General features: G+C 41.0%; 2 protein-coding genes and 1 long non-coding RNA gene across 5 annotated transcripts; 2 read left to right on the forward strand and 1 right to left on the reverse strand.

Moving 5' to 3' along the window:
* The first annotated feature begins 2416 nt into the window (after positions 1-2416).
* LOC146523670 (uncharacterized) lies at positions 2417-7078 on the forward strand. The gene is made up of 2 exons (XR_014873106.1): positions 2417-5035; positions 6010-7078. It is a non-coding gene; the product is annotated as an uncharacterized LOC146523670 (long non-coding RNA).
* A 2343-nt stretch (positions 7079-9421) lies between these two features.
* On the reverse strand, positions 9422-13418 carry LOC146523671 (BPTF-associated chromatin complex component 1-like). 2 transcript variants are annotated; one of them, XM_085154027.1, is made up of 5 exons: positions 13088-13418; positions 12295-12389; positions 10904-11127; positions 10640-10747; positions 9422-9815 (listed from the first exon to the last, which is right to left on the reverse strand). In XM_085154027.1, exons 1-5 carry the CDS (start codon positions 13106-13108, stop codon positions 9751-9753), a joined length of 513 nt encoding a protein of 170 aa, XP_085010153.1. In that variant the 5' UTR covers positions 13109-13418; the 3' UTR covers positions 9422-9750. The 2 variants fall into 2 exon arrangements, with proteins under 2 accessions (XP_085010153.1, XP_085010152.1); XM_085154026.1 differs by having other exon boundaries at positions 10904-11130.
* A 1610-nt stretch (positions 13419-15028) lies between these two features.
* Positions 15029-20555, forward strand: LOC146523672 (ribonuclease kappa-A-like). 2 transcript variants are annotated; one of them, XM_085154038.1, is made up of 5 exons: positions 15029-15132; positions 15299-15394; positions 16331-16413; positions 18861-18987; positions 20165-20555. In XM_085154038.1, exons 2-5 carry the CDS (start codon positions 15320-15322, stop codon positions 20180-20182), a joined length of 303 nt encoding a protein of 100 aa, XP_085010164.1. In that variant the 5' UTR covers positions 15029-15132; positions 15299-15319; the 3' UTR covers positions 20183-20555. The 2 variants fall into 2 exon arrangements, with proteins under 2 accessions (XP_085010164.1, XP_085010163.1); XM_085154037.1 differs by having other exon boundaries at positions 15055-15394.
* The last annotated feature ends 675 nt before the right edge of the window (positions 20556-21230 follow it).

The raw sequence follows: 21230 nt of genomic DNA on the forward strand, positions 1-21230 counted from the left end.
TGGAATAGCTTCATGGAATATTCGAGGATCCAGCTGAGCATTGTTGCAGACAAATGCAAAGTGATGTTGCAAATGTTTGACGTTTTCCAGAGCAGATATCCTGTGGCAATAAATGTCCTTGATTACCTCGATGATTTGCAGATAAACCTGGCTGCCAACAAACAGTTTTGTGAAGAAGTGTGTTGAGTAGGAGCAGAAATCTAAAGTCAAGCTGACCAGATACATAATAAATGGTCGACAGCTTCACCAACACCACCCCTGGCTTCTCTTCAGTACCTTCAGGAGATGAGCAGCTACTTCAGCAGCACTCCAGCATCTGTGAGTGGGACTGTGGACCGTGATGACTTTGGGAATGGTGTACAGGAGTGGGTTGCTGCGATGAGCAAACTAGCTTTGTGCTGCAAGGAGGCAGATCCTAATTCTGCTGATGCTGACCAGCTTTTATGAGCAGCACATCAAGCAGGAACTTGACGGCTCTGGTTTTCCTGGACCATAATCGCCGACTTGAGAGTCGCTTCAGTGCACTTGATGAAACTGAAATGTGAAAGCACATAGATTTTTAGTAACCTTATTATTTGAAGGTATGTTTGCTGTTTTAACTACACACTGAAATGTTAAGTTTCTGTTCAGATGCACTGTATACAAATGCAGATGATTTCTTTCATTTTTCTACTGAGATCGATTAAGAAGGACCACTGTTATTTGAAATGTGTTGTGGAAAGAGGTGCAGAAGCAAAATGAGCTGAACTGAATCCCAAACTGATGTCCTTGAGGTAATTAAATGAAAACATAAGTCAGTGGCTTTACTTTTATGGTGCCTAATGAAGGTTTTCTTTCTTTTTTTGAAGTGCTATTTCAAAAGAATTTTATTTATGTCCATATCAATATAAATATATAAAAATATATAATAAACTTCATTTCTAAGCCATCTACCTCATTGATACAGGAGGGGGGGCTCCACACAAGTATTCATACATGTTTAGAAAATACCACAACAAAATCAAAGTCATTTTGATCGTTAAAGATCAAAAAACAAAGCAGAAAAGACACCGCAAAATCTCGGAGCAACTGAATAAATTTCATATCACAAGTCGTGACGAATGAGTGCACGCGCAGCGGCTGTAGGGGGAGCCACTGAGCCAGCACGTTAGCTGCTCCGGTCAGTTCGAAATTCAAAACACAACCGCTTTTCAGAAATCTCCCGTCTTGCACCGCGGCTCAAAAAGCCTCTGACGGTTATTTTAATTTAACATAAAAAATAAATAAAAATCGCAGAATGTATATTATTCAAAACTATGGACACGAGTGGGTTGCGGTGGTCGGCAGGCACATTTTGGTATGAATGAAATATTGCTACTTGCACGTTTAAATTTCTATTTATTTTTTGTGTGTGTGACGGCTGCGTGGGTAGCAGAGGAACCACTGCCGTTGGCGCCACTTTCAAATCCTCCACTGACACAGAATGAGAGCCCGTCTTCAAATACATTTACGCACTATTTCGCTTTTTCATAAATACTGTAAAACCAGGATTATCTTAACATTATTTCTCCTTTGGATATTCTTTTTCTTCCGAAGGTAAGAGTTTCTTTTTCCGCCCCAATTTTGATTAATAAAGTATTTAGTCTTTATCTTTTTATTTTTATTTGTAGGTAAGTAACTTAAAAGTGTTTACGTGTTATGGCCAGTAGCTGCTTTGTAAGCGTGGACGTGCTTTATAGTAAAGGCTTTGTGCGAGGGATGCTTAGCAGACTAAATAAAGTGCCGCTTGAAACAAAAGGCTGCGTGACTGCACTATGTCAGACACTGCTGCGCGTCCATTTCTGCACGGAGACAAAGTAATCATAATATAGCATCTTAGCAAATGTTCAAATATAGCTTATTGTTAACAGTGCAGAACTTATATTTCTTTACAAAAGAGTTTAAGCGATAAGTGGAAAAGTTGAGGAAGGGGACACTCCCCTAGTCACAGCCTCCTCCCCAGCAACCACGCCAGCCCACTCGGCTGCACACTGTGTCTAAATACGACGCTAATCTCGCCTTCAAGCACAATAAACGAACAAATAAATAAACTATACTTAAGACAAAACGCCCCGTTAAATAGAGGAAACAGTGAGTCCAAAAAGTCCAGGCTCGGAAAACGCAGTGACTCAGCAGTTTCTCACCTGCGCAACCTGTCATCCTCATCACAGCGAGGACTGCGCACTTTATTACGGGCAGATATCGAAATAACTTTTAGTTTACTCAAAGATCAGTCAACTCTGGTTATGTATTAGTTTTTAGAATAATGAAACTAATTTCCATAAATGTGTTAATATAAAGCTTTAGGCAACATGACAAATAGATGATTTCTAGGCAAACTATAGGGAAAGTTTTTCTTTTTAAGCGTGTCGTTTACAAACTGATAGAAAAACGAGGTAAAAAGCGGAGCTCCCACACAGACAGCTGGACTCTGACATTAAAAAGTCTCCCTCTTACTGTTCAACGTTTTTAGGTAAGACTCTGGTTGTCTATGTGCTGCACACCATCATCTGAGAGTGAAGTAACATTTCTAATGTCTTCACATTTATTTTTTAGATTAAATCCTGTTTGGTGACATAAAGAAAAGGTCACGATGACTGTGCCTCACCAAGAAGATAGTGTTTGCTTACTCTGACAGAAACTGCTGCTCACAAAAAGGAGAATATTTTTGCAGTATAGTTGGCATCACTTTGTTCTAAATATTACTTTGTTTTAATTTTTAATCCATAAAACATCAAAAATACAAAGTATTAAATTAAAGTAGCAACAAGTGACACCTTTAAAAACCAAAGTTGAATCTATTTTGTTTAAGAAGACTGTAATGACAGAATTTTGTTTCCTGTCGACTGAAACAATTAATTCAAAAATGTATCAGCAACATTTAGGGAAATTCTGGAAATAATTATAATTCTTTTATTATATTCGTTAGAGCTGTGTTCACTGAATATGTTCAGTCCGAACATCACAAAGTGAAGTGGCCCAAATTGAAAAGCTAAAATTTCTTTTCTGTATTATTTTATATTTACACTGATTTAAATCCATAAGGTAAATTTAAATAAAGTTTAATCCTGCAGCTGTGGATATTTTTCACCATTCCTTATAGCATCAGATATTTTATCTGATCCATAAAGATCTTCAGCTGTGCTGTTATGCAGCAGGTCAAATATTCACACATGCGATATAAAAAATGTAAAAGAAAAAAAACATAATTCCAGGAACAACAGAACTTTAAACTTCAAGATGCGAATTGATATGGAAATATTTTCCAATGCGTCACATCCAGACTTACACAGTAGAGCTGAGTAAACAAATCTTTAAACTCTTTTTTGTCTTCACCACAAACACATCAAAGGCCTCAGCCTGCAGAAATGTTAAGAAATGGATTAAGATCATTTCGGGATTATTCTATTAAAATTCGATTGACATAGACGTGAAGAAACCTCGTGTGGCTTAGCCAATTTGAATCCTTCTCCTGGACTGATGGTGTGGTGTTAGCCATTATCATCACCTGTAAGCGATTAGAGTAAGACTGCTTCATGTGAGTGGAAAACGAGCATACTTTGTATTTTGGGGCATCCCACTGTTACACCGAGTAATGCTGGAGGAGTTGCTCCATTAGAGGTCAAGGATTTATCTCAAGTTAGCGCCGGGCCTTTTTCTTAATGTGCACATGTTTTATTTTTCTGTGTGTAAAAGTGCGTAGAACAGAAAGAGAGGTAGGCAGGGCCACCTCCTTGTAAAACAGTGTAGTTTGAGAGCAGCACTTTCAGCAGTGCGAGTCTTCCTCCTTCCTGTCGACTGCCATGTCACGGCCATATGAGAACATGAGAAAATAGAGTCAGGCAAACACAGAGTGTAGCTCTCAGTGCGATTACATTTGTGCATTAATACTAGTCCGTGTGTGTGTTTCTGTACTCGGCTTCCTTTGTGTGTCGCAGCACAGAGAAGCTGGCGGCTCACTGTACTTACCCCACTCATGTGTTTGCTGTGGTTTCTGTTTTTTATTTCGCAACATTAGCCTATAAAGTAGGCTCCTCAAACTGTGTGAATGCATAAAGAGCTTCCTCTCAGAGCCACACTATTCTTCATTTTATATTCCTCCCTCTCCTCCCTCCCTGTCTTCTCAGGCTCTTTCTTTCAGTCTGACAGTGGAGCAGCTTGCCAGGCGTACAGCCTCAATGCTCCGCGCTGCGCTGCAGCCCCTCTGCCTCGCACAAATAAATTTTTTACGTGCAAACGGCAGCTCCGACAGCCCCCTCGCTTTACACCTGTCTCACACACACACTGGGGAGCGTGCAGATATTTTCTTTCGATTTTTCGCCGCCCCCGAAAATGTCGATTTGTATTGTAGAAAGTGACTGCTAGGGAAAAAGGCTGCAGCCCTGTAGGTTTTTATGCCTACTGAGTCTTCTCAGTGTCTCAGTGTGCGTAGCTAGGGCTCAGCGAGGCAGCACTGAGAAGGACTGGGACATGCACACACACATAGCTAGAAGGTGAAAGGCCAGCAAGGAAGGATGAGGGGACACGAAGTTGTTGGTTTTTTGTTTGTTTGTTTGTGTTAGTTTGTTTGTTTGTCTGTTTTTTGGGGGGGGAGGGGGTATTTTTGGGACGGGGACCAAAACCTGACCACCCCCTTCCTCCCCGGACACCCCCTTTTACTACGAACAGAAGCAGGAGCAACCAGAAACCCCAAACAGGCCTTTTTTCCAGCTCTCCCTGTCACTGTAGTAGGCTAGCTCTGTCCCTCTGATGGGTGTTTGTGTAGAGCTGCTGTTGGGACTCTCCCTGGTTTTTACTTTTATTTGACAAATAGTCATCCTGTGTGTGTCTGTGTGCGCCTCTGTTGTTCCTGTTTTATATTATTTTTGAGGACTAGTTCTGACTGTTGGTGTGTGGATTGTGACAATGTATCCACACAAACAGGCAGAAGAAGGTGCGAGTTTACTTTCAGTGTTCTTAGTCAGTAGTTAAGCTAGTTAGCTCCTCCATCATCAGGTTAACATCTCAGCAGCAAATGGTAAGTGAATCTTTTTTTTTTTCCTCTGAAGACTGTAAAATGGCCTGTGGTGCTGTGACTGCAGGAGCAGGCCATAGACAGGAGCTTTGCCTTTTATTCCCTCCATCACTCTTTGATTCTTCTGTGAGTGAGAGCGGATGTTTGGGACGTAGTTATCTGTAGTTACCTTTTCTGACCACGTGCCTTTATAAGGCTTCGTTTGAGCAGCCTTGGAGGTTAAGCATCAGCACCAAACATTTTACATTTAAAACTGTTTGTTTTAAATAAAAACTTCTCGGCCCTTTAAGAGGATTTTTTTTTTGCAGACAGATATGCATGCGTATGTTTTCTGTTTACAGCCGAGTTTTATGGAAGTATAAATCTTAAGTGTATCCTGTCAAGTGTGGTGCATCAGGTTCAGTGCTGGCCCCGCCCTGTCCAGTTCAAATCTGTTTTTTCTTTATAGTGACGAATCGGTCAACTAAGTCTCAGTTTCACATTAAAATGACAGAATACTGGCTCCACATGTAAAGTAAAATATATCAATCAACAGAAAATCCTTTAAGTCACAGAGTACAAATTGTCACAAGGTTTCAACTGCTGATCACATGTGAAGGATATTTGCAGGTATTTTATAAACAAAAACTGATTTTCATCACTGATCTTCTGTAGTTATCTGTCGATATATCTGTAGTTGGAAATGCATTTAAATAAATAAAATCCAAGCAGGTTAAGATGACTACTTCACTCTCACTTATCCTTAAAAAGCAACCCTCCCTTGTTTTCTTCTTTCCTCTGACACATGAAATACTGAACTGCAGCCAACATTCACGAATTAGATGACGGGAAAATTGTAAGAGAACCTCTGGGCTGGACCAGAGCAGCTGTACCTTCAATAATACTGTGTGGCATGAGTCTGGATTAGTTCCTAGGGGCTGCATCAACAAGACATGACTTCTTAGACACTTGCACTAACTGATCTGCTCTGATTGCAGTGTTTCAAGCGAGACCCTCTGCAGGGCTGCAGGTAAGATGCTGTTTTACACTCTTGGTATAAAAATGCACATTTGGTTCAGTGGAGATTATTGAAATATTTTAATAAATCACTTTCTTTTTTACTTTCAGCTTTTTGAAAACTCAGACAGATGTTTCTATTTTGTTTCTTTTTGGTGAAAGACTTCTCCTAAAAGCTGCATGTAAATGTCGTTTTTCATTTTCTATCTTTGTTTACATTAGAGTAGGTAGCTTGTTACGACTCAGCGTTCCCCACTGCTGTGTGCTGTTTGTGGTTTGTCTTTAAGGATATAGTCGGGGTGAGTACAGTCATACTTTTTATTTTATTTCAGTTGATTTGATTTTTTGTCGTGTGTTTCAGGTGGAAATCATCAGAAAATAAAATGTGTGGATTATTTTATCATTAAATACTTTGTGCTGAAACATTTTTATGTTATTTTTCTTCAAAAATATCTGAGCTATATGTTGCCTCCCCCCCCCCTCCCACACACACCTCACCCCAACTGCTTCCTCTTTTTCTCCACTTCCTCCATATTTTCTCTGTTTTTAAAACAAAACCGTCCAGATGGACGGAATCAAAAATTCATACGTGGCCGTCTTCTTCAGAGAAAGGTCACATGCATTTCAGTTTTGTCTTTGCCCTCCCGCCCCCGTGGACATGCACCGGCCTGAGTCATGGACTCGGTGTGTCCAGGGTGCGCTCTAGCAGCACATCATGTTTTGCAGATGTGCTGAATGGCTTCAAATCATCATGTGCTGCCACTGTGAGCCCTGGGATCCTCAGCATCACACTGCTCCTGGTCCATTTTCCTCCAGCTTAGACTTTGATTGCAATAATTTCTGTTACTTGTCTTAAAGCTATGAACCACATGTGGGTGAATGAATGCATGAGTCGCTTTCCTGTTGTCTGTTAGCAGCTGGATGCATCTCATTATCTGAGTATCACTGAAATATGTGGTTTATTTTTCTGTCAAGATCTGTGAAAAGAAAAGAATTGCACTGACATGAATAGTGAGCACAAACTCACATTTATTCTGTTTCAAGCTGAAATCCTTTTGTCTTCTGACAACAAACTAATTGCACCAGTGAGCTGAAAACAGCATTTCCTACTTATAGAGAACATAATGAGGTTAGAAAACGAGGACGAATGATTTAGATAATTTCCTTATTTAGGGTCGACAGTTTAGACATGTTTTTCACTCATAACTATGTTGATTTTATGTTAGTGTTTGTGTGGAACAACCAGCAATGAGACTCCAGCCACAGTTCTCTTTCTAAAGGTTTTTATTAAAATAAGGGAACAATGTGTTTCATCCACATCATATAAAACTAATTTCTGTTTATAATTGTTTAAGAAACTGTGGAACAAACACACAGCTGACCAGGAGTGCCTGCATGTTGCATTGTTTATATTTTGTTGCTGTTTTTCTTGTTTTCGATGGGTACTCGTGTCAAAGCCTGCCAGTCTGTGGAATCACTCATTTCAAATATGTTCTCGTCCCTGCAGAGATCACTGATCCAGCCAAAGCTGCTGTCACAAACAACCTGAGAGGTGTTTGCATTGAAATATCTGCTCTTTATATTTCAGATCAGTGTGTGGGAGGCAGATCGCTGCACGCTGAAAATATGCTGCGTTACCTGTAGTGCTTGGATTTATTCTTTACTTGTTTTTCCAGAAATGCATGTTTGTGAGTGCGTGTGAGTGTTGGTCACATTCAGTGCATCTGGCTGTAGCAGCACATCATTACTGGTATTTTTCGCTGCATTACCAGTATGTTATGTGCTGCTTCTGTCAGACACACATCACTACACTGCTGTGATTATCATTTATGTTGTTATAAATAAGCAGCACTGCAGTTTAATGTGTCTAAAACATCCCAGTGGACGAACATAATGGTCTGTGGGTCGATTATGACTGTTACACATTAATAAAAGGTCAGCATTTGAAAACTAAAATGTCTACTGAAACTTATTTTAGACTCAAAGAAAAGGTTCAAATCTTGTCTCACCTTAAACCACGTGCATGCTAAAGTTCTTTAAGGTCGTGATGGCTTTGTTCCAAGCTCAATAATAAAATCTGAGTCGGGTTTGAGTGTCCACAGCGCTGATGAATCTTTACAAAACGCAAATGAGTGTGTCATGATTTCCACTTATGTGAGCACAGAGATGGTGTATGAAGGATATCACACTGTTGGTCACTGTGTTCCTATAACTATGTCCTTGATGCCGCCAATCACATCCACCCTCAGCACCTTCACAGCTTTTAGTTCAAGGGATATTTGTTTAAATCATCCTTTTGCAATTTACTTTTCACTCTTCAGGAGAGAATTAGCATCACTTTTCTTAGTGTCTTAATGTGTTAGGGTGCACTTGGAGGCTGGCAGATAACTTAAAATAATGTTTTCTTCTATTTAGACAAAAACATTTCTTTGGGAGCTAAACAGGAGAATGGAAAAGATGCACAAGCACATTCGAATTCGCAGCTATTGCATCATCCCCAAAACATCTGTTTCTTTTAAGCCAACGTGTTTACGCAGCTACGCTTCGCTGCACTTCAAAGCTCAAGCACTATCATGCAAAATGATACTGATGAAAATTCCCCGTCTGCGACGCTCCTGCCAGAGCAATAAAATAAATGAAAGGCATGAAGTCGAGATCACGTTAACTTTATGTTCCACTCACATGACTATAAAGAAAAGATTAAGCAGCATGAAACATACATGACGCTGTCAAATGCTAAAATAGACAAAAACTGACAGTTTCTACATACAGAAAAAATAACAATAATTAAAATCATCATTTGTTACATTGTTCCAACTTCCAGACTCCAATCTGGAATAACAGGAGCTTGATATGGATGGTGGAAAGGTGCAATATCTCTTTATTCCCAACACTTTACTCGCTTTTAGTCACTTAAATTTTAAAACTGTATATTCTGTGTATTTATTATTATCTCACTCTTATTTCCTGTTTATGCTCTGTCCTCGTCTTCAACGTCATGCTGCTGTGTTGTATCTTAATTGTCCCTTTGGGATGAATAAAGTCTGGTTCTGATATTCAGTTGGAATTCATCCACGTTGTCTCATCTCACTGATGTCATCCTGTTTAGTGGGAAACCAGTTGTGTTTCAGAGCTCTACAAAGAAATCCTGGTAAAGTTAGTTGAGATGTCCTTTTATCATTTTGTTACTGCCATGTCCAAGTTTTAACCACGATATCTGCCAAAAGTAAGATTTCTCAGGACACTGGCTCATCAAAGACATTAGTAACACATGACAGCAATTATGCTGTCAACATGACAAATCTAATCTTACAAAGGCATTTGGAGACACTGAAGTGGGAATTATAGAGGAGCTTTTTAATGAGTTTCTGTAAATGCTTTAACTTTGTTTAAAAAAAAAACATGTCCTGTGTCCGCAGCGGGAGAACTTTTGCAAAGGTTATCTTTAGTCAGTGTAGCCAAGGTTTTTCTGCTGAAATGTAACTTAAATAAATAAAGTGGGATATTCTAAATGTTTCTCCAACCAGAGTTTAAGGAAACGAAAATTACACAAGGTCACACATTATGCCAACTTGCCTAGAACTAACTTGATGACCAACACATTCTGACTGCTGTTTGCTTTCATCCTAGTGCTCAGCATCCACTGCTTACAAACACGAGTCCTGATTTTTACTAATTATGTCAAGTGTTTCTTCATCGTTTCTATGACGTTTACAGGAGGATCAGCGGGACAGCAGAGGCAGGTCGCTGGGGTTCATAATGAGGCTTGAGTCCAGGTTCAGAGTATCTGTGGAGACAGAAAAGAAAGTCTCATATAGTTACTCTAGATCAGCGGTCCCCAGCCTTTTTTGCGCCACGGACCGGTTTATGCCCGACAATATTTTCACTGACCGGCCTTTAAGATGTCGCGGATAAATACAACAAAATAAAACTAGTACCGGTACCGAAAAAAAGATAACTTATTCATAACACACGTGAAAAGACCAAGGAAAACCGAGTAAACGATAAAAACGATAACAAAATAACGCTGAAAACCGATAAAAACCCTGAAAACTACACATTTCACACCTGAAACTCTCGCGACCCGGTACCAAACGACTCACAGACCCCGAGGCCCGGGGGTTGGGGACCACTGCTGTAGATCATCAAATGGTCCAAATCTTTACATGGGGCCCATAAATATACAGGCTTGTGGGGTTTTGCCACAGTTTATTGAATTACTGTACGGTCTTTACCTGATCCTATATAGATTGTCTGCCTTTATTACATAACCTCCTTTTGTGCTAGTACACATTTACATGTTTTGGATAGTGCAGATGCTCCCAACGTCACGTTTTTAATGTGAAAACCCAAAGTTTCCCTGCTTAAACTCAACTTTAGCTGAGAGCCACTTGCCCAAACTGCTGATAGTAAGGCCAGTGAGGTGCAGGACTTACTGGACGGGGTTTTCTACCCAATTTCTTCTGCTGAACAACAGAAGTCAGACCCGATCTAATCTTCTTCTAATCTAACAGAAGCTATCTAATCTTTTGACTTGATCCCAGCTTCTGTTTGTTTGTGTAATTCAGCGTAAAACAATCCATCTGTTTGATTTCTGTTCATGAACTTTACCTTGATCAAAATTGTTGAGTTTCTTGGAGTTGGATCGCTCACCGAGTCCCTCGATGTCCACGAGATCGCTGTTCACATCCGAATCATTCAGAGCGCTGAGGGTCACATCTGCACACACACAGCACTCACTTCACTTCTCTGTATTATTTGTTCATTTTTGTGTATTTAAAATTTACAAAAAGTTGTTATTTACAAGCTACAAGAAAGTTGTTGTTTTTTTTTAATGAAATGAATAAAACTGTTGGTGGAGTCGAGGAAGGAGACCTGCAGTCTTCTGTTTCTTCAGAGGAGGCTGGCTGGAGGGGGGACCCTGGAGGCCTGCTGCCATGACGACCTGAGCTGTGGACACAGAGATAACAGCTGGAGGGCCCTGCGATGCTCTGGCAACAGCAAGAGTGGATTTCTTGATGACCTTCTTCGGACTGTCAGAAGTTGCAGGCGTAGCTCCATCTTCATATGGTTTCCTCTTCACTGTGCTCTTTGTCAAACTGCTGGAGGAAAGATGGGAGCTAAATTAAGGATTAAGCTATTCCGGCCCACACTGGGTAGTCTCTGCACATGTGATGACACAGATGAATCACCTCCACATGTTCTGTGTAACTCATCTGACTCTGACTGTAACACTCTGTGTCTGATTCATGTTTATTATTAAAACTGGCTCACAAAGTTACACGTTTTACGCCCCAGAGGTTGTTCTCATGAATAAGACATGTCCAAGAGTTTTAGTAGATACACCTGTGGTATCAAAAGTTCTACGTTGAATTATTCTCGAGTTTTCTGAAAATCTTATGAATGTGCAAACTTAAACCCCTGACCTTGAGATGGAGGTCACAGAGACTGAACTTGTTTTAGTAGATGCAGCTATGGTGACCCACAAGTTAATGCATTCACAAACCTAACTTAAATTAGGTTATTTATAGTTTATAGATTATTTACAGTACATGAAATTGTGCCATGCATGCTATACACATGTATAAATTTTGGAGTGTAGACTCACGTAAATGGTTTCCTGTCCTTAAGGGGAACCTGGTCTGATTGTTGGAGTCTTTCCTTCGATATTTGGGCCTTTACCTTATATAAAGCAGTGACTCCATAGTGTAGTGGTTTACACTACTCAAATTCTTTGGAGTTTGCATCAGAAAGGACATCTAGTAAATCTACTTAATCAAATATCCATCCACTTAGGCTACTTTCACACTGCAGGCGAAAGCGCATCAAATCCGACTGTTTTTGACCCATATCCGATCTTGGTATGACAGTGTGAACGGCACAAGTCCGATATTTTCAAATCTGATCTGGGTCACTTTCGTATGTGGTACTGAATCCGATACATATCTGATGTTTTAGAAAGCGACTGTTGTTTGAACGGTCGGGTCGCATTAATTTTACGTCTCTGACACAAGACAGACGCCAATTATCAGCGCCGAAGAAGCGCCCGATAAGACATCGCAAACGCTTCCTGGCCATCCAGTCTGTTATAGACAGAAAATTAATTTACTTAATTCAATGGTTTATAATGAAATTTAACTTCTATAAAGTACATCTTAGTTTTTGGCAAAAACAGCTAAAGTCCATATGAAATGCAACAACATTACTTTTTATATCATTATAGATAAATTATTATAATTATACAAGGTGTGTGAGACTAGTGTTACCCGGCAGGACTGGACTCTGCCACTGGGTGAAGCTGCATGGTGAGTTCTCCTAGTTTGGTGAAGGCCGCTCCTGCTGCAGAGAAGATCTCGCCCACCTGGCCAACACAGAGTGGTTAAGTGGACAAGTAGCATCAATGGAAAATGACTACGTATCGTTCCACATGAACGTTGTAATAAAGGGATGTGTACCGTAACATGCTGCGATTAACATTTAGGTGGTAGAGCAGGTCAGCTGAGAGAAGGTTGGAGGTTTAACCCCTGTCTGCTCCAATCTGCTTGCCAAATATCTTTGGGCAAGATACTAAAACCAAATTATGAATGCGTGTGGGTGAATGAGGCAAGTTATATAAAGCACAGCGAGTGCTCAGATAGACGTTTATCGTTCTGCTTTGAGACACTGGCTGAACCTGCTGCACGCAGTCACAGCACAGAGCAATACAACAGTACTAGCAAGGTTACCCTGGTGCAAGCAAGGTGACGTCAAAGCCTCGGTGACGTACACCTGGAGGTATACAGATTCCCCCTCACTGGAAAAGAAGGACCAAAAGCAGCACGTGGGCATAGATGGTCCATGATTTTCCACTGTTGCTTTTTAGATAATTTGTCCTAAAACGTAAATAGCGATTTTGCAATATTGTTTGATGTCCCCCTGGAAAAGTTGAGTCCATGTTTTGGCCATTGTGTAGAAGCAGCGGGAAGCTCAGTGCAACCTGGGGTTGGTACGTTTGTGTAAGGATAACTGCATGCACACCATGTAATACATGCTAGATGTTCACGTGTCAGACTGACTTACTTTAGTAGAAGCTGAGGTCATTTCGCTGGTCTCTGTGATAGCACACACTCAATGATGTCCTCCAGTTGAATTGCAGCTACTACGATGCTAACAGCATAGCCAGGTAGCATTTGGTGCGCTTGCTAATGTAGCTCCACAGCTAGAAAGCAGCTCTCCCGCCGTCTTTAGTATCGCTGCTTGGAAAGGGCAGTCTTTTTCATACCGTGCTGCATAATGCTGCAAAAGGTGTTTTATCTGCCTTCAAACTTCTTTCCTATCACGTCACCGACGACAGACGGATGTGCGCTCGCTCAGCAGATGGCTCGCGCTGGCTTCAGGGTGCACTCGTAAATCTCAGTTTTTAAGAACTCACTGTGACCGGGTCAATCTGGAAACGGGGTAAACTTGAGGACGTTAATACTTACAAGAAAAATATATAATTGGAATCCGATTAGTAGATGATATTGAGGATAAAAACTGGAAAAAACAACTAAAAAAGGTTAGCAAGAAGAAAGGTTTTAACAGAATGTTCAAAAACCTTTTCATAAAGTGCTGGTACAGCGTTCTTTTAAAATATGGCCATATAAGTCTGTCCATCCTTAAACGAAAATCCTACACACTGTGATGTCTACACTGAGAATCTATTTTGTATGGTCCCAGGGAAAACGCTTCAGCAGTTTGACACTCAGGCCAGTGCTTCGTGGTGCTGCAGTGCTGTCACCTCACAGCAGGAAGGTTCCTGGTTGAAACTGATACTCTTACCTTGGCTTTAAAGAAAGAAAAAATACTGAATGTCCTCAGAACATCTTTCACAATAACTTCTTGATGGGTGCAGACTAAAGCTAAGCACACCGATAATCGCATTCGTGCTAATCATGATCAGTTACTGTAGTTAAAGAGCAGGGCATCTGGTCTTTTTGGGGCTTCTTTGAGTGACATGTGGTTTACATTGTTAACATTTAGGCAGTCTATTGACAATTTATATTGTATTTATCTTTTATATTGTTGGATTTTACCATAAAACAACTTAATTGTTTACAGAAATGAGATCTGACTACACACTGGTGACGCTACTGTAGACACAACAACATACACGTCCAGAGGGGATAGTATGAGGTACAGCATGACGGATGGCTGTGGCTCAGAAGGTAGAGTGGGTGATCTACCAGGTGGAAGGTTGATCATTTGATCTCTGGCTGCTTCAGTCTGCATGTCCAAGTGTCTTTCGGGTTGTCACGATACATCCGTGAGTGTGTGTGTGCCAGTGTATAGAAGAAAGTGCTTGTCTGTGAATGGGTGAATGAGCCTTGTAAAACAGAAATAGAAAAAAGCAGATAGACTTAGAAAAGCGGTACATAAGTCTGTTTACCAAAAATATATGTTCACACGATGAAGGGAAGATTGAAAAACAGAAACGTGCTTATTTATGCATAACTCCTTTAAAAAAGAGCCACAAGAGTAAAGAAATGTAGGGTTGCTGCATAGTTTACTTAGTTCTGATCCAGATTAATGTTTCATACTGCGAATCCTTTTCCTTAAACACTCCATCTCCATTTATATGCTGTTGTCATAGGTTGTTGTGTTGGGCTAATAGTTTTAGCTTTTAATTGTACTTAAACTATAATAAATTTGGTCTAAATCCAGCTTATCATCAGGTACTGTTATGGTGTCTCTACCTCACACACACCGCACAGTGCAGGCTGGTGGAAACTTATACATAATCATACTGTACCACTACAAAGGCAGATAGATACATTACAGTGGGGTTTTTTCTAAATATATATTATCATTCAAATCACTTGCCTGTCATGTGCACAAGAAGACGCTTTTACTGCAAAGCAGAGCGTTTCAAAGTCTATCACACAAAATAAGCGCAGAGAATAAAAGAGACAGACGTGCATTCATGTTGTTGTGATATCAGGAAATTACTGTGTTTCCAAAGGTATCTGCGCGCGGAAAGTCACATGACTGAGAACATTGCGGTCACGTGATTTCGTTACAGGAAACTTGTAATTAGACGGTTTGTGTTGGTTTGTACATGACGGACGTGTCAGGCTTTTATTACAGTAAGTTAGGACCAAACGTATCGTACCGTACGCTAATATAAAACACTTCACTCCATCGGTTTGTTTACTATTTCTAACTTTCAACATCCCGGAACCTGTTCGGTCATAGTCACGTGTCCGAAGAAGCTACAGTAGTCTGAGATTAGTTTCTCTCTGTGTGGACTAGTAAGAGCACCAGAGTGGAATCATGCGTGGCCTCATCTGTGGACCTAAACTCGCGGCATGTGGGATCGTGTTGAGCATGTGGGGAGTTGTCATGTTGGTAAGTGTGGAGATTTTGCTTTGCTGCGTCGTTATGCGCCACGAATTTACTGTTCACTCAGTCACGTGATTCCAGTTTCTTAACATTATATATTTAAATGTGTCTGAAAACGGAGCCTTAACTCTTACATATACTTGTGTATGAGCACGTGGGTTGAAATAAAGTTAGATTTTGAGTCCAGAAAGAAAAGGCCGACTGACCCTTTTAAACTATAACAGCAGATCTATTGGAGCTATTTGTTCTCTTTTTTATTATTTTGAAATTAGTTAAAATTTGTTAGTTTACTTATATTTTGGGATTTATTTACAAGTTTATTTGTCGGTTAACATTTTGTTTCAATGTCTGTTTGATGTTACTTTGTTAAATTAGTCAGTAAGAGCTGTAGGGCCATTTTGTTTCTATAAATAAAGAGACTGGTATAGGACCAGCATGCACTGGGGTGGGCCTATGATTTTTTACCAGAGCAGGAGAAGCAGCAGGAAGTAACAAAAAAATGGATCTTGTTATTGCCAAACTGGATAAATAAACCATAAAAACGCAACTTTCAAGTTTGGACAGTGGACTTCTTTTGCCTGCGTACAAAATAGTATCTCAGTGCAGCAGTGGCTTGTGGACTTTTAATTGTGGGATGTTTGGTTTGTCAAACAAAAAGAATTGCCACTACAAGATCTATTGTTTGAATTTCCTGAATCTCCCTCCCAGTGTTAGTAGAGGGCAGCTTAGGAAGCTCCAGTTAAAGGATAAAGAAAGACTTCTTTAAGTCAGTTTAATCCAATAGCGTATTAAATAGTCCTGTTTTGTGTGAATGTTTAGGAAGCATTACAAAAACATCTGGATCATAAAGAACATTCCCATGCTCTATGTTCATTACATTTGGGACCACATTACAAGTTACTCTGAGCCGCCGCTTGACTAATATGCCCCTCTCTGTCTCAGGCCTTGCTGGGCATCTTCTTTACAACACATTCAGCAGTACTGATTGAAGATCTGCATTTGACAGAGGAAGACACATTTAAAGAGTAAGTCTTGTGCTATAACACATCACTCCAGATCTCTGCCTATGCAGCTGCGCTCTGGCTCAATACTGGTCTGTTTGAGCTGGGCTGATGCACTGCATGTTGGTCATCCTGTCAGCTGCAGGTATCCTGCTCCTGCAGAGACAGTCACCAATTATGCTTCAATTTTCTGCCTTAAATAGAAGGAATGAAAACAGACAGCAGAAAAATGCTCTTTCCCTCGTTGAATGTAAATGAAGAAAAGGTTAATGATGTCATTTGATTTTGCTGTGTCTTTTGTAGAAACACGATTCTTCCTTGAAAGTTGAAATCTGCCTCAGCAATAAACCACAGGTCACCAGATCTGTCCAGCAGACAGAAAGAAATCCTGTTTTTGAACATGATGCAGCGTTTGGCCTCAACTTAGCTACTAATGAGCTAAACATGGACATTTTAAAAGGAATATAAAGAGTAAAATGGTTCAATCTGGTCCAGAATGAAAAACAGGAAGTTTGGACTCAAAGAGTAGCAGAGTGACTTCCTCATTATCAGCTGACTGCAGGTTTCCAACCTTATAAACGCTCAGTTTAAGAGAAAACATCCAGATGAACAGAATCAACCTTTTGGGGGAGGGGTAGCAAATCTTGGGCTAAACGACCATCCTGTGTTTAATAAGCCCTTACAGGCACAGCTCAGTTGAGTTCGGTTTTTATTCGATAGCGCCAAATCACAAAAACAGTTGCCTCAACTCACTTTGACAAACAATCAACACAGAACTACATAAAGTGCAAAACTGGCAAAAAACCACCAAACTGTGCAACACCAGAAAGAACAGAATGACGCAGACACAACGGTGCACATCAGTACTTCACATCACATCAGAGTCAGACACAGAGCCTGGTCGTTGTGAGGGGAGTAGTCTTCCTCATCATCACGTCCTGAGAGTCAAACCGTGCGTAGAAGTTGTTCAGCACATCTGGTACGGAGGCGTCACCCTCACAGGCAGGTGTTGTCTTCCTGTAGTGGACTGGAGGACTGAGAACCTTCACAGAGCCTTGGAGAGTCCGGGTTCTCCACTGAGCCATGATCCCCTCTTTCAGCTGTACTTGCCCTCAACGCCTTTAATATGCAAGTTGTTCTTGGGGCTTGGTGGGTGGGAATGACAACAATATCTACCCCCCCCCCCCCCCCCCCCCCCCCCGGGGGGGGATATCTCCCAAGTTTGCGTTGTACCTCTTCAGTCTCTAGTTGCTTCTTCCAGATGATGCCCTTAGTTACAGAATTTCTAAACTACTGTAAATTCCAGCGAGCACTGGAGTAGACGAGGTGCTCCCACATACACATTTCCACATACAGCACTAGAGCCCTTCATAAACTGAGGGAACGAACAACGTACAGAGACAAAATATTGAAGAAGAAATACTCAGAAACTTTGTCTGTGAAGGTTCTCAGTCATCCAGGTCATCGTGGTCTAAGGAGTTTGGAAAGAAAAGCGTCTGGACTTCTTTGAGTTGCTTCCAAAATGTGAACAATGGCATTGAGGATGCCAGTGTTCACATTTTGGACAGAGAGGACAGATGGTTTGAAAGAGGAGTAAAAGAAGCCATTTACGTCCACTGTGAGCGGCCATCTGAACAGAGGCGGGGCTTACGACACCAACTCTCTGCCATCTATAATCCAGTTTTGAGATCCTTCCCAGACGCCTCAACACCCACTCACATCCTGGGCCATCTGACCTCAGGAAATCACATGATAGGGTGGGGCCAGGTTTCACAAGGAGCTCACCCGAAACCTTGGCTCGTGTGATTAGGTAGAGGATTATCAGGGGGTCCTTTTGTCCCTCTTTGTGGGGGATACACCCACAGAGCTTAAATCTGGGACTCTCCACCATGTGACCTTCGAACTGAAGAAGCTTCTCGGATGAGAGGTGAAACGTCTTCAAGCAACTTAAAGAAGTCCAGACGCTTTTCTTTCCAAGCTCCTTAGACTCAGAAACTTTGTTGCCATCTACCAGACAATGGATCCCAAACACACAGCCAAGGAAAGTCTCATTTGATTTCAGAGAAAGAAAATAAAGAGTCAGTCACCTGACCTGAATCCTACTGAAAACGTATGGAAATTACTAAAGGTCAGAGTTCATAGAAGGGGAACCTTCAGGATTTGAAGACTGTTTGTGTGAAAAAATGGACCAAAATCCCACCTGAGTAATGCACGTGACTAGTTTGTCCATACAAGAGGCATCTAGAAACTAAATTTAAAGACATCTGTGGTTTGATTTCTCTGCATGTATGAATGGGATGTGTTGTAGTTCAGATCTGGTCAGAGTTTCGTGTCAACAGCACCTTTAGAAATATATTTACTTAGAACATGCGTGATGTGTTCAATACTTGTTCATTCTGCTGTGTATCTGCAGTGACTGAATCATTCATGAGATATGTAACTTTTCTTTTGCAACGTTTCTATTTTCTCAGTTTAAATCCACCTCACAGGGTCTATGACGTGTACCAGAAGGTGGGCTACAACTGCTTCATCGCAGCTGCTATGTATGTAGTGTGTGGACTGTTCTCCTTCTGCCAGATGAAGCTCAATCAGAAGAAGGTGAGTTAATGCTTCGGACTTTTTACCTTGCAGGCAAGGGAGAATCACAGGATCTCGATTACAAGAGACTCCATCTCGTCAAGCTGTTTGCTCTTAGCCAAACAACGTTGTTCAGTTGAACAATTTGATCCAGTTAGTTTCTTTTGAGGTAGTAGTGGAGATTGAGATGGGTCAGTCCATGAAAAATCCATAAATGCTTCCCATGTAACTGTCCCAGACATCAGCTTTAAAAAAAGGCCATGGAAAAAGACTTTTGGGCATCCTTGACGTGATTCTGGTAAACTGTCGAATGACTCAGGATTGGGAAGCATTGATCTACCCACGCAGTATACACTGCAGAGGGGGCATTGCTGACTTGAGTTGAGAAATACTGAAAGAACCTCTTTATCCCGCTGACACGCCTTCCACAGAGGAAGCAGAGTCTTTGGACGAGGGTGACGTCACTCAGGCAAGTTAAACTTCAAAGGATGAGGTCGGCCCGAGTTCATGAAGCCTCTGAATGTTGTAGGCCTGACTTTGTCGGTGCACCTTTGCAATGCTGCATGGAGATCAGGGGTGGTACTTCTCGATTAAAAAACTGAGGTGTTGGTTCCCATCTTTAAGAAGGGGGTCCGAAGGGTGTGCTCCAAATATCGGGGATCACAGTCATCCTTATTCCCCTGGGTAAGCTGGAGGAGGTGGCTGGGTAGAGAGAGGTCAAAGCTTCTCTGCTTAGGATGCTACATTCGTGGCCTGGCTCTGGATAAGCAGAAGAGTATGGAGGGAGAGTTTGTCTTTTTTTCTCCTGCAGCCCTGCATGTCCTCTTTGCAACAGTCATGAGGTTCACGTCATCAGTTATTCTTCTTCTGCACCTTTCTTTTCTACTTTTGTGTCCAAACAGCTCAACCATCTGTAACCAGCTGTACGTCCTCTGATTTTATGGAGATGATGGAAGACAACTAGTTCAAAATTCATTTGAAGAAGTAAAACAACCTTGATCACAGAGACATGAGTCATGATGAGCTTATGGTCTTTCTCTAAGCGTTATTAAATGTATTATGTCAATTAAACAAATAGGACTTTTATTTAAGGTCAAAGAGGATTAACTATAGTTTGCTTTCTTGTTTAATTTATAAACTGATGGTTTATTGTATTTGCTACAGTTTCTCATTTCTGCTCCTCTGTGTTGTTCTTCAGGAGTATCTCGTGCAGTAGCGCCACCTGGTGGAAGGATAACCTCCCAGCAGCCCACTGACAGCAGGGACGGCTGTGTTGATTCTGTCTTCTTTCATTTGTCTCAGGATTTCAGGGACCTTGTCAAAGGGGACGAGGTCGGACACTTTGTCGCCAAAGTGCTTGCTCATAGGGGGTCGTATGATTGTTGGGTTTTTCTCTGTGTCTATGAAGCGCCTTGAGGCGACTTGTGATTTGGCGCTATATAAATTAAAATTAAATTGAACAAAAAGTAATTTGACGTGTTAATTCTAAGATTAAACTAGTTCTACCTTTGATTACTGTGTTATAACTGTTTGATTACATGAGTCAGATTGAAATAAAAGCTGTAAAACACTTTGGTGTACTTCTTAAATCAGAGAGTATGTTTGTAATCCTTATCAGTGACCATGTGACTGTGTTGGGAATGTTGATAATGAAATAGCGCCTTTTAAATCCTACGTTTACCTTTTCTGTTCCCTGGAGGACGTCCAGCTGACTTACTGTATCCAGCGTGTTCTTCCTATGGTGAGCGTCACAGTGACCCACTCTTCACTGTTACCTGATGAGTCATGCAGTAATCTTACAGTTGTACTGAAGCCACAAAGTAAACCCAACAGCTGTAGCTTCATTTGTTTATTTCTCAACATTGTAAGCACATGGATATATCAGGATGTCTTGCTTTAAGCTTCATAATACATTTGTTTTAAGTAAAAAAAAGTTAAAACATTGAAGTTATTCTGTCAAAAGTACTACTTACTGATTACCTCCATTTAATCAATCCTGGGCAAACTTAACTTACTACAGAAGGAAATATCTGTGCCACAGTAATAAATTCATATAATTAATGTGAACACAAACAACGACTCATCTCTCCAAACACGGCACATGCAGGTTTATCTCTAATCTGACCGGTCGCCAGATCTCAAGCAGCTGGGAACTGACATGTCAGACACTTCCTTTCACTTGCTCGCCCACTCTGGACATGACACATCAATTCCAACTGTTAGTGGTTGAGATGCAAATAAAGAGCTTCCAGGAAATCCTGCGG

This window comes from Neolamprologus multifasciatus, chromosome 3, assembly GCF_963576455.1.
Source record: "Neolamprologus multifasciatus chromosome 3, fNeoMul1.2, whole genome shotgun sequence".
In the NCBI taxonomy this organism is placed as follows: Eukaryota; Metazoa; Chordata; class Actinopteri; order Cichliformes; family Cichlidae; genus Neolamprologus; species Neolamprologus multifasciatus.

Excerpts from the sequence above, each read along its gene's own strand:
- LOC146523672 (XM_085154038.1), top strand. The coding sequence starts at position 15,320 with ATGCGTGGCCTCATCTGTGGACCTAAACTCGCGGCATGTGGGATCGTG. Across the intron at positions 15,395-16,330 it reads TGTGGGGAGTTGTCATGTTG|GCCTTGCTGGGCATCTTCTT; the intron begins GTAAGTGTGGAG and ends TCTCTGTCTCAG. Across the intron at positions 16,414-18,860 it reads GAGGAAGACACATTTAAAGA|TTTAAATCCACCTCACAGGG; the intron begins GTAAGTCTTGTG and ends CTATTTTCTCAG.
- LOC146523671 (XM_085154026.1), bottom strand. The coding sequence starts at position 13,108 with ATGACCTCAGCTTCTACTAAA. Across the intron at positions 12,390-13,087 it reads TGACCTCAGCTTCTACTAAA|GTGGGCGAGATCTTCTCTGC; the intron begins GTAAGTCAGTCT and ends TGTGTTGGCCAG. Across the intron at positions 9,816-10,639 it reads ACTCAACAATTTTGATCAAG|ATACTCTGAACCTGGACTCA; the intron begins GTAAAGTTCATG and ends CTGTCTCCACAG.